This window comes from Propithecus coquereli, unplaced genomic scaffold (genome assembly GCF_000956105.1).
Source record: "Propithecus coquereli isolate 6110/MARCELLA unplaced genomic scaffold, Pcoq_1.0 Scaffold249, whole genome shotgun sequence".
Taxonomy (NCBI): Eukaryota; Metazoa; Chordata; class Mammalia; order Primates; family Indriidae; genus Propithecus; species Propithecus coquereli.
The window spans coordinates 89,482-102,070 of record NW_012148052.1 but is presented as its reverse complement, the minus strand read 5'-3'; the positions used below and the strand labels follow the sequence as shown (position 1 = coordinate 102,070).

The 12,589-nt window shown below is 41.5% G+C and overlaps 1 protein-coding gene across 1 annotated transcript; it reads right to left on the bottom strand.

Moving 5' to 3' along the window:
• Positions 1-8,532: 8,532 nt before the first annotated feature.
• On the bottom strand, positions 8,533-9,480 carry LOC105812308 (olfactory receptor 2A5-like). The gene is given in 1 exon segment (XM_012646710.1): positions 8,533-9,480. A coding segment is annotated over 1 exon segment (948 nt).
• Positions 9,481-12,589: the final 3,109 nt, after the last annotated feature.

Below are 12,589 nucleotides of genomic sequence, written 5' to 3'. Positions count from 1 at the left end.
CTCAAACAGTCCTTTCCCCAACTCCCATAACTCCCATAACTAGTCATCCCTGCTTTCATATCTCCTACCAGTCCCTGTGTCCTCCATCCAAGGGTGCACAGCCGGATGGCTGGGACGCAGAGAAGAGCCAACTGCCTCAGCTGCGCAGCAACAGCCTTCGCCTCCTTCCACTTCTCTCCCCCACCTGAGGAACATGCCCACAAGACGAATAAAGAGGGGAAAAGACAGAGAGACTGACAGGCAGCTGCACCGAGAGCAATCAACAACTGAGCAGGACAGAGGTCAGGAGAAGAGCCGAGGTCCAAAGCTCTTGATGTGGAAAGGAGAGGGAGGCAGGCAGCACCTGTCAGACACGGACAGACAGATGGGGAGCAGCAGGCGGGGGCGCCTGGTTGCGGGGACTGCATGCTGCAGGCCCCTGCCCCTGCCCCTGCCCTCCTCACCTGGCACGGGCTCTGTGAGGGATGAGCCAGGAGCGTGCTGGGCCCTCCTTTAACAGTCTGCTCCTGATTCTCAGGGAGGACGAAGCAGGCGGCTTCCTAATGAGCCGTGTGTACCTTGAGATCCCCCAGCCCCCACAGTGGCCCTCCCAGGCCCCAAGCACACATTTCTCCTCCTCAGCCTGGCACTCACGCCTCCACGCCCAGGCCCCCGATTCTCCCAACCCAATGGCCCCTGTGCCCCACAGCCTCCCTGTTCTGCCTTGCAGTTCACGGGGGACAGACATGTGAGCACCAGGTGGAGCAAGTGCAAGGGGCCAGGGCTGGCCAGGCATGTCGGGGAAGCCTTCCACAGACCGTGAAGGATGCATAGGGGCTTCCTAGGGGCAGCAGTCAGGGCAGGGCTCCTCTCTGCTTCGGCCGCCAGGGACACTCCACCATCCCCGCCATGCCCTGCTGGGTCCTGGTGTTGTGTCCTGACATCTTGTGGCCACAAGACTGGACTTCCTGCAGGGAAGGGAATATTCCCCAAACAATGGTGGGATACTTCATGGAATCTGGCTCAAGATGAAACAGCTGATAAATATTCCACATGGGAGCAAAGCCCTAGACAGCCTGAGATTAAATCCTGGCTCTGCCACTTACTAATGGTGGAATATTGGACAAGATACCAGCCTCCCTGTACCTCAGTTTTCTCATCAGTAAAATGGGGCAATAACAGTACAGAGTGGCTGTGGGGGTAAAATATGATCAGGTATGAAAGAGATGTAGTAAATATGCATATATTATAGTTTATACTTGACCTGACTCCCCAGTGTATGTCAGATAGTTGATCTGTTTGTCTTTGAAATGTGTGTTTTCATAATTAGAGTGACCAGGGACCACAACTTCTCCCTCTCAGCCATGTCCCTCTGCTCCTTGAATGGGGCAGGACACACAGCATGTACTTCGTAATGTGGTCAGAATCCATCCCAAGCATAACTGGGGGAGACACCTCTTGGATGACACGATGTGAGAAATCTGAAGTAGCCTTCTTTGATTTGAAATCCCTGCCACTGAAGTCAAATACTAGTGCCACTCAGAGATGGAAAGCATCTTGTTTTCAAGCTCTGGTTGGCGGCGATTGCCTAGAGCGAGGGACTGTGATAGATTCTGAGCCGTATCAGAGCTCCCTGAGAAAGTCTGCCGGGATCGATCAGCAACATCACTCATGATCACTGGAGGCTGATCAGTGGAACATGTTGTAGATATTAGTATGGTGCTCCAAAAATTCCCATCAATTTTTCATTATTCTCTCTCTTTATTAGCATGTTTGATTCAATTCGACAATCACGTACTGACATCCACTCTGTATCCTGTTTTATGCATAAATGATACGTGGTCTGTGCCCTCCAGAAGCTTGTCTAGCGAGGAGAAATGGTCAAAACACACCAGTGCACTGTGATGAGGCTGTCCTGGGAGATGTCCATGGTACAGAGGTAGGAGGAGTGATTGTTTCTGCCTGAGGTTAGGGAACAGGAAGATTTCACAGAGGGACCCTTGCATTGAACTCTGGATAATGACTAGGAATGTACCAGGCAGAAAAAAGGAAGGAGGTGCATTTCAAACAGAGAACAGAATGTACAAAGGCACAGAGAGTGCTGTGGGAACACAAAGAAGAAGATTCTCATGGGAGTACTGAGGCAGACCTTCTAAAGGAGGGGACATCAACACTGAGCCCCTAAAGGCCAAATGACTAGATTGGCCCCTAGGGTTGAGACGGACAGCAAATTCAGACTAAAGCCAGCGTTACATGTTGAATTGTGTCTCCCAAAGACATGTTGAAGTCCTAACCCCTGGTACCTCAGCATGTGACATTATTTGGAAATAAGGTCATTGCAGATGTAATTGACTAAGATTAGGTCATAGTGGAGTAGAGTGGGCCTTTAACCCTAAACGACTGATGTCTTTATAAGAAGAGGGAACGTGATGTGAAGACAGGTGCACAGGAGAACACCATGTGGCGACAAAGACCCGGACTGGAGAGATGCAGCTGCAGACCGAGGACCACCAACGATCGCCACCCACCACTAGGAGGAAGGAAGTAGGCAAGGAGGGATTCCCTTCTGCTGTTGTAAACACATCAAAGAGCCTACACACCTTGATATGTGATGGATATTCAAAAAGCATTTGATAACATACATTCCATTTGATAAAATTTGACTTCCATTAAAAATAGACCTTTTGGTATTTTGAAGTTTAGCAATTCTTTGAAAAACCTGAGAAAGGAACAAATATTTGAATGTAGTTCTCCCTGCAGCCTGCACCTGGCTGTATTGGTTCTGAGGGCTGTCATAACAAAGTACTACAAACGGACTTAAAACAACAGGAATGATTCTCTCACAGCTCTGGAGGCTAGAAGATGGAAATCAAAGTGTCATCAGGGCCATGCTCCCTCTGAAACTGTGTGAACATACATTTTCATTTCTCTTGGGTATATGCCTAAGAGTGCAATTGCTGGGTCATGTGATAACTCTATGTTCAACTTTTTGAGAAGTTGCCAATTATTTTCCAAGTGGCTGCACCATTTTCCATTCCTTGTAATGAATGAGGGTTCCAGTTTCTCCACATCCTTGTCAACACTTGGTATTGTCCATCTCTTTGATGGTAGTCATTCTAGTGGTTGTGATGTGGTATCTCAGTATAGTTTTGATTTGCATTTCTTTGGTGGATAATGATATTGAGAGTCTTTTCATGTGCTTATTCACAATTTGCTTTTCTTCTTTAGAGAAATGACTGTTCAAATCCTTTGCCCATTTTTAAATTATCTTTTTATTATTGAGTTATACGAGTTGCTCATGTATTCTGGATACTAGACTCTTACCAGATATATGATTTGTAATATTCTCTCTCATTCTTTGGATCAACTTTTCACTTTTTATATAATAACTTTTGGAGCACAAAAGTATTCTAATTTCAATGAAGTCCAATTTATCTATTTTTTTCTGTAGTGGTTTTTGATTTAGGTGTTATATTTAAGGGCTTGTTTCTAGACTTTCAATTCTATTCTATTGATCTCACTGTATTAGTTTTGCAACTCTGCCATAGATATATATGTTTGTTTCTGGACTTACAATTCTGTTTCATTTATCTATATGTCTACACTTGTGCCAATATCACAGTATTGATTAATATAGCTTTGTAGTAAGTTGTGAAATTGGGAAGAGTGAGTCCTCTAACTTTGTACTTTTTCAAGATTGTGTTGGCTATTCTGGATTTCTTGAATTCTGATGTGAATTTTAGAAACAGCTTGTCAGCTTCTTCCAAAAAGGTAATCAGAATTTTGATACGAATGTGCTGAATCTGTAGATATTTTTGGAGAATATTGCCATCTTAACAATGTGAAGTCACTTGATTCATGGACTGGGATGTCTTTCTATTCTTTTAGGTTATCTTTAATTTCACTCCGTGATGTGTAATAGTTTTCAATGTTCAAGGCTTGCACTACTTTTGTTGAATTTATTCCTAGGTATTTTATTCTCTTTGATGCTATTAGAATAAATGGAATTGTTTTCCTAATTTTGAATTGTTTATTGTAGTGTATAGAAGAAATACAACTGATATTTGTATATCAATCGATCTTATATTCTAAAACCTTGCTGAACTTGTTTATCAGCTCTAATAGTTTTTTTTGTGTGTGTGGATTCCTTAGGATTTTAATACAATACAAATATATTTTTATGCCTTCATTAAAACCTCTAGAACAATGTTGCATAACAGGGATGAGAGTGGATATTCTTGCTGATTTTAGGACTTAAGAGGAAAGCTTTCAGTCTTTCATCAATAAATATGATGTTAGCTGTAAGTTTTTCATTGATACCATTCATTAGGTTGAGGAAATTCATTTTTATTCCTGAATTGTTGAAAGCTTTTATTATGAAAGTGTTTGATATAGTGAAGTGGTTTTTCTGTATCCTTTTCCATAATCATAAGGCTTTTGCCTTTTATTATATTAACATGGTATTTACATTGATTAACTTTTAAATATTGAATCAACCTTCTATTTTTTGCATGAATCACCATTGGCTGTGATGTATAATAATTTTATGTGTTGTTAGATTTCATTTTCTAGCATTTTGTTGAGGATTTTTGTGTCTATGTTTGTAAGAGATATCAGTCTGTAGTTGTCTTTTCTTTGACATGTCTTGGTGTGGTTTTGGTATGAGAGTCATTTTGGCCTTATAGAATGAATTGAGTACTACTTCCTTTTTTTTTTTTTAAGAATTTGAAAGGATTGGTGTTGATTCTTTAAATGTTTGGTAGAATTCACCAGTAAAGCCATCTGGTCCTGGGCTTTTCTTTTAGGAAGTTTATACATTACTAGTTAAATATCTTTACTTGAATAGGTATATTCAGAGCTTCTATTTCTTTTTGAGTCAGTTCCGGTAGTTTATGTCTTTCTAGAAATGTGCCCATATCTTCTAGGTTAATTTGTTGACTTACAATTTTCTATAGTATTCCTTTATAATTCTTTTTATTTCCATAAGGGTCATAGTAATGTCCTTTCTTTCACTTCAAATTTTTATATTTTAAGTCTTCTCTTTTCTTTCCTTGGTCAGTCTAGCTAAAGGTTTGTTAATATTGTTGATCTTTTAAAGTAACTAACTTTCAGTTTTGCTCATTTTCTCAAAAAATTTTCTATACTCTATTTTATTTATTTACACTCAAATCTTCATTATTTCCTTTCTTTCTGCTTTCTTTCAGTTTAGTTTGCTTTTCTACCTTTCTTAAGGTAAAAGGTGAGGGTATTAATTTGAGACCTTTCTTCTTTTTTAAATATAGGTACTCATACATGTAAATTTCCCTCTAAGCATCACTTTTGTTGCATCCCATAAGTTTTGGTATGTTACATTACTGAATCTCCAGTTCTAGGAATTTTTATGTAGAATCTTTGTGGTTTGTTATCAGTTTTGTTTTACATAGACAGCTAGGTTACCTGCAAATAGGGACAGTTTTACTTCTTCCTTTCCAGTCTCTTGTCTTGCCTTATTGCACTGGTGAGGATTTTCAGTACTGTCTTAAATAGGAGTAGTAAGAGCAAACATCCTTGTTTTAGACTGATTTTAGGAGGAGAGCACTTAGTCTTTCATCACTGTGTGTGATGTTACTGAGGTTTTTTGTAGGTGCTCTTTATCAGAGTGAGGAAATTTCCTTCTATACCCAGTTTGCTGAGACAGAGAGAGAGAAAGAGAGAGAGAGAGAGAGAGAGAGAGAGAGAATTATGAATGAGAGAAAGGACAGTCCAAGATGCATACATTTGAAACAGTCTTATGCAAATATATTTGAATGACATGTTAGCAGCTCTTTTTATCAAAAAGATTTAAGGCAAAGATGTGGGCTGGATCCTATATAAGATGTCTCCCAGCCTGATTTTCTATTTGTTTCTGAGGTCAGGGTTAAGTGCTTAGTTGGCAGTGCTGAGAGTTCATGTGGAAGCAAAAATTTTCATCTGGTTTAAAAGTAGTTAGGAAACTTCCTGAAGACATCTGTATGAGGCCTTTATGAATGAGTAAGGAGACAGTTGGGAAGTGGGAGGAGAGGGCATTTCAGGTGGAGTAGCCTATGCAAAGACCTGAAAAGTCAGGACAGGCCAGAGTAAAGGGATCATGCTGAGAGGCGGGGAAATTGGGTGGGCCTGCTGTGGGTTTCTACTGCTTTGAGAACTCTAAGAAAGAAGGCCCATGTCTGGGCACGGTGGCTCACACCTGTAATCCTAGCACTCTGGGTGGCCGAGGCAGGAGGATCGCTTGAACTCAGGAGTTCTAGACCAGCCTGAGCAAAAGCAAGACCCCACCCATCTCTACAAAACATAGAAAAATTAGCCAGGCATGGTGGCATGTTCCTATAATCCCAGCTACTGGGGAGGCTGAGGCAGGAGGATCACTTGAGCCCAGGAGTTAGAGGTTGCAGTGAGCTATGATGATGCTACTGCACTCTAGCTGGGGCGACAGAGCAAGACTCTGTCTCAAAAAAAAAAAAAAAGAAAAAGAAAGAAAGAAAGAAGATGAAAATTAAGAAGGCTCATTAGTTCCAGCAGATAGATGATCCTCACAAGCCCTTTCTAACGACCCCAGAGCAATTTTCTCAACAAGCCCCCAAGAAACACAATCAGCATGTCTTGTTAACAATTCTATTTCCGTCTCCAGAAAATCAAGGCTCTTCTTTCTCTAGGGCTTGTCACTTAGGGGCTGTGGCCTTTAGGCAGTAAAGCCTGGCACTGGAGACCCTTCCCTTCTCAAAGTTCCATATCACTCTTAGAACTTGTACTCATTTAATGCTTGGGGAATGCTAAGAATTCTCTAGGTTGGCAATTCTCACAAATTTATCTCCTGGAGAAAGTGGCTAATGAGCAAAGCACACTCTTAGCATTTATTAGTCTTTTGGGTTTTCTTAACATTCAGATAATCCTTTGTTTTCAGGTAAAACTTCCTTCAAAGCAGTTAAGAGCAAGTGGAGTATTTTGTTAATTGTCTCCTATCAGAAAAACATGTAAAGAGTAACTAACTTAAAAGATTCATTTTGTGTCATCTTTTGCAAAGCAATTTAATATTTGTCTGAAGCTAAAGTGGTGGAAATTTGATTTGCTTTAATAGCAGTAGAAATAGTTTAGTTCTTGGTTAATGTGGCATCTGCTGTTGTGATTGTGTCTAATTTTTGGGTGTGTGTGTGTGTGTGTGTGTGTGTGTGTTGAAAACATGACTCTCTGGATATGCAGTCAATTAGCACCATGAATATCCTGCCTACACCTTCTGATCTTACACTAAGCCTAATCTTAACATTTGAAGTTGACAAATACAAGCTACTATTAATAATTCAATGAACATTTTCTAGGATATTTCGTTTGAAAGTAATGATTCTCTAATGACAACATATACAATTATTTAAGTTTTAAGTCCTGTTCATATTTGAGCTTAAAAATAATTTTATGGTATACCCAGAGTCAGACTTGGTCATTATCTCCATTTTATGTAGAGGAGGACTGAGCTCCAAAGAGATTAGGTGTTTTTTCCAGGATCTCAAAAATTTAAGTCAAGTCTAAGGTCTCTGGCACTTTCCACTATCCTCACGAGGTCTCTCTGGTGGCAGAAGAAGTTTTAAGGGTAAGACAGTTGTGGAAACCAAGACATTCGTAAATGAAAGTCTGAGTTATTGGAAATCACAGTTGGGGTAGACACAATGGAAATAGAAGGGAAGCCCATGAAAGTGAAGTAGATCTGAAAGAAGAGTTGGAGAGACTGCAGACCTCAAAAGGGGGTGTAGTGGGGAAAAATTACTCAAAAAACTTTTATTGAGAAGTTAATATTCCATTGTACAATGCTATTCTCTTAGGCTACAGAGTGCTGGAGAGGAAGATCTAAAATACCCAATAGAGATCTAGACATCAGGGATCTCACTCTGTAGTTGTGACTTATAATAATAACCCTGACCTCCTATTTTCAACTTTTCGAGTCTTTTCAACTTTCCCTAATAGTATCCCATCCATTGTCTCAGCTAAGCCTCAAAAATCTTGACTGGCTACTTGAAATGTATCATACTATAATATATAAGAGCCCAGGCTTTGGAACTTTGCTACCTGGATTTAAATCTCAGCTGCGTAACTTTCTAGCTGGGTGACGTTTGGCAATTTATTTAGTCTTCTTGTGCCTCACTTTCTTTATTTGTATAAAGGAGATAAAATACCTACCTCTAGAGTTATTTTAAGAATTAAAATAAGTACATATAAAGCACTTAGTGACTGTCATATAGAAAAAGATCCATAAAGTTGACTGTTCTTATTTAGGCACAATGACTATCATAAAACACATTTTACAGATATGGAAATTAAATCCCAGAGAAATTAAATGACTTTTCCAAAGACAAGAAGGTCAATGACCTTGAACAAAGGTCTCTCTGAGTTCTTTCCTAATGTTTCCATGGGCAAATTAATGTGAACGTGGTTTTTTCTAAATATCTTGCTCATCCTGGGAGTCCTCATTCACTCCAGTGACTTCAGCGAAGGTGCGGATGGTGTAGAGAAGAGACAGAAACACCATAGCTAGTCCTAGTCCATGACCTATTGAGTGTCGTCACTCATTCGGATTAATTTGAGGAAAGCCCTCTTCACATCCTTGTTCCGGAGGCTGTAGATGATGGGATTATGGAAGGCAGAGATGACATTGTAGAATAGAGCCAACTTCTTGTCATCCTCTGGGGAGGCTTCAGAGCCAGGCCTCATGTACATGACCATGCATGGAATACAGAACATGGTGACCACAGTGATATGGGAGGTGCAGGTGGAGAAGGCCTTGATCCACCCTTGGGTGGAGCGAATCCTTAGAATAGCTGTGAAGATGTGAATATATGAGGCCAAGATGAGGGATAATGGAATCAGGAGCAAGATGAAACCCAAGATAAAGTCTACTTGGTCATTGAGGGATGTGTCTGCACAGGCCAACTTCAAGACAGCAGGAATTTCACAAAAGAAGTGGTTGATCTCATTGGGGCCACAGTAAGGCAGAATCATTGCAAAGACTGTGTAGACAAGGGCACAGGTGAGACCACAGAGGGCAGAGCTGACTGCCAGGAGAACACACAGGGTTTGACTCATCTGGATCCCATAGTGGAGTGGATGGCATATGGCAACATATCTGTCATAGGCCATGGCTGCAAAAATCCAGGTCTCAGTGATGTCCAAGGTCAGGAAAGCGTACATCTGAACTACACATCCAACATAGGAGATGGTCTTATTTTTGCTTACAAGATGGGCCAACATCTGGGGCACTGTGGTGGTGGCATAACTGAGGTCCAGGAGAGAGAGGATGCTAAGGAAGAAGTACATGGGGGTGTGGAGGCGTGCATCTAGTCTGATCAGGGTGACAATGAGCCCATTGCCCAGGACTGTAAATAAGTAGAGGAAAAGGAAGACGAAGAAAAGAATCCAGTTGGTTCTGCGATTTCTGGAGAAGCCCAAGAGGATAAACTCAGTTACAGAGCTGTGATTTTTTCAGCCTTGACTGTGCATGGTCTTCCTTCTGAGGAAAGAAAAGGACACATTCCTGAATCCTTTGCAGTCTCAGTGGGAGAACACTGTGTGAGATCCACAGAAGCAGGGATTGAAGCCACAATACCCTGAGAACATTCCATTCAAATTGGCCTAACATAGCTCTAGGCACTTAATAGGAAATCTATAAATACTTGTTTGTTTATTGAATTAACTAGCCCTTATAAAGTTTCAAGAGCCCTGTTATGGGAATTATACAGAGAAAAAGTCTTATTTTGAAGAACACACACACACACACACACACACACACACACACACACACACACACACACGAGAGAGAGAGAGAGAGAGAGAGAGAGAGAGAGAGAGAGAGAGAGAGAATATATCAGTCAAAGTGGGAGGCCAGGAAAATACAAAATGTTTTGCAGTAAACCAAAAAGTTCTAAACCTGTCTGTAGTTCCTAAAGTCATTCTTTCAAATAACAAGACTAACAGGTGCTGCGAAGAACAGTGTAAATGTAAAACAAACAAACAAACCAGTTTCTTTTCTTTGCTTTCTTGCTTTCTGATGCTATACTCTGGAAAACCCACACACCATACATTTTCAGGAAAAAGGGGAATTTCAAATATACTTTTTTGGGATGAGAAGGGAATCTTTCCCCTACAACCTCTCTCTCCTCACCCCACCTTCCCAGCCCCACCTGCAGTGATTACAGTGGAAAGAACAGATTGAGACATAAAGGTGGCCCCTGAGACCCAAGAATTAAAACATAGAGAAAACTTCTGTGCCCTTGGCATTTCTCAAAAACATGAAACATATTTATTTGGGAATGAGATACCTGTGTGTCTGAAAGCTTTTCTTGAAAACCAGCAAAGACTCTCCCTCAGCCATGTTGTTCCCAGGTGAGAGCTGAGTGGTGAGTGGGAATGAATATTCAGTTTGGTCTGGACTTGACCCTTGATCCCAGGTGGGCAGCCTGGGCAACAGGACATGTTATTGACTAGTCCTTTGCTCTTTACCCTTTTGCCAGTCCTTAAATGGCTGCAACAGAATGCTATCACCTGGATATACCACTTTTCCAGACCCCAAAGAAGGAAAGGGCCATTTATAAAATGGCACTGTAAAATGCTTCAGTAAATGTGATCCCACTAGATTATCAACAAAACTCATGGAGGTCAGTATAACCATTTTAGTTTTCATAAAATCAGCCATCCAAGGTCAGATAGATAGTAAGTGATGGAGCCAGGACTCAAACTCCAAGTCCCATGCTCTTACTGCCACATTAAGTTGAACTGTGTCTCTCATACCATCGTTTTTTCTTTCAAAACTACTCTCGAGGTCTTCCTCCTTGAGGACTTCTACCAAGGTTATCTACTCCCACAACTAAAATCCTTTCCTTGGCAATTTCTTTTAACTGAAATGAACAAAGTTAAGTGGAAAGCAGGAGAAATAAAATCAAGAACATATAAAGAGTCCTTATATTATCTTCCTCAAATGCTCTTCTCTTCCAGTCTTAGTCTGTGTCACTTGAAATGACATTAAGGTAGGACATGGGACAGGGATAGAATTCATTTTCATTGAGCACTTACCACGGACAGTTACTTTATATCAAAGATAGGATAATGGCTAAGAGGGTGGGCACTAGCATAAGACCTGGGTTCTCGTCCTGAATCCACTGCTAATTAGCAGAGTGACACTGGGCAAGTTATCTAAACTTTGTGTGTCTACATCTTCTAGAAACCAGTGATAATAATAGTACTTATCTCAAAGGGTTGTCCTGATGATTAATTAAAATATTACATGTAATGTTCTTAAAACTGTGCCTGCATAGTAGTGTTCAAAAAAAGAGTAGTTATTATTGCTATGTTATTTTATCCACACATCAAGTCTTTTCAATCCAGATCTTTGTCCAAAGGCCCCTTTTCACTGGACTCTGCTGCTTCTGCACCATCCACAGGTGACACTGTGCCGGAGTTATGGCTGCCAGTGCCAGACTCTTAGTCTTGTCCTTCATGTCCCTTACCTATCCTCCCACTCTGATCCAAGGTCTCACACACACCCTTCCTCCATACCTGCATCCCTGAACTGCCTTGGGCAGCTCTGGCATCCATATACTGGGCTGTGAGAAGGTCCTATTTCAGCTGCATCTCAGCAGCTCCCCAGAAGATACCCTGGTTGGTGTCTTAATAAGGCCCACGAGTATGGAGGATCAAAGAGTCCCTAAGGGTGTAGCCAGATAGTATCCCAGTGTAATCTCAGGAGCCTTCCAGTGCTGAGGGATTTCATTACTCAGGGGAAGTTTCAGCAACAAGGGAGCAATCAGGATAGTGATGAGGGCTGTATGCACCCTAAACATTTCGGGAACTAGACCTCCGAGAGGGATGTAGGAATTGGTCTTTTAACTCAGGCCTCCATTTTGGCAACTCTAGGTAAGAGCAGAAAGGAGCCCAATGCCAGGATCCAAATTTTAGCTGTTCTGCTGGACTTATTTGAACTTTACCTAGGTCCTCCATACAAAAAGAATGTCAGAACTGTAAATTCCTTAGATATTGCCTTCCCAAACTCATCTCACATTTTAGACATGGGGAAACTGAGGGCCAGTGTTCAGAAATAATTATGGAGAGTCACACAGACAGGACTAGAACTAGGAGTCAGGTATCCTGATCCCACTCTGTAATGTTTTCTCACCTCTCCGGTTACTGGTATACCCCACTACAGGTTGAGATGGTTTCAAACCTACATTGGTCTCTTCCCATTTCCATGTCTTCCAAGCCCATTTTTAGCTCTTTTATGTAGCCCAGGAAAATTTCTTTCCATCTTTGTCCCCACTGACTAAAGCACAAAGTGAGTGTTTGAGAAAGGTGGGTGTTAGGTAGGAGTGGGGTCAGCAAATGATGGGAGATGAGGCTGGAGAAATTATCAGGGCCAGGTCACAGATGGTCTTGTAGGCCAGCCTGAAGAGTTCATACTACATATCAAGGGCATCAAGGAGCCATCGGATTTTATGATTCAAGAATGGCGTGGGCCAGGCGCGGTGGCTCATGCCTGTAAACCTAGCACTCTGGGAGGCCGAGGCGGGCAGATTGTTTGAGCTCAGGAGTTCGAAACCAGCCTGAGCAAGAGTGAGAC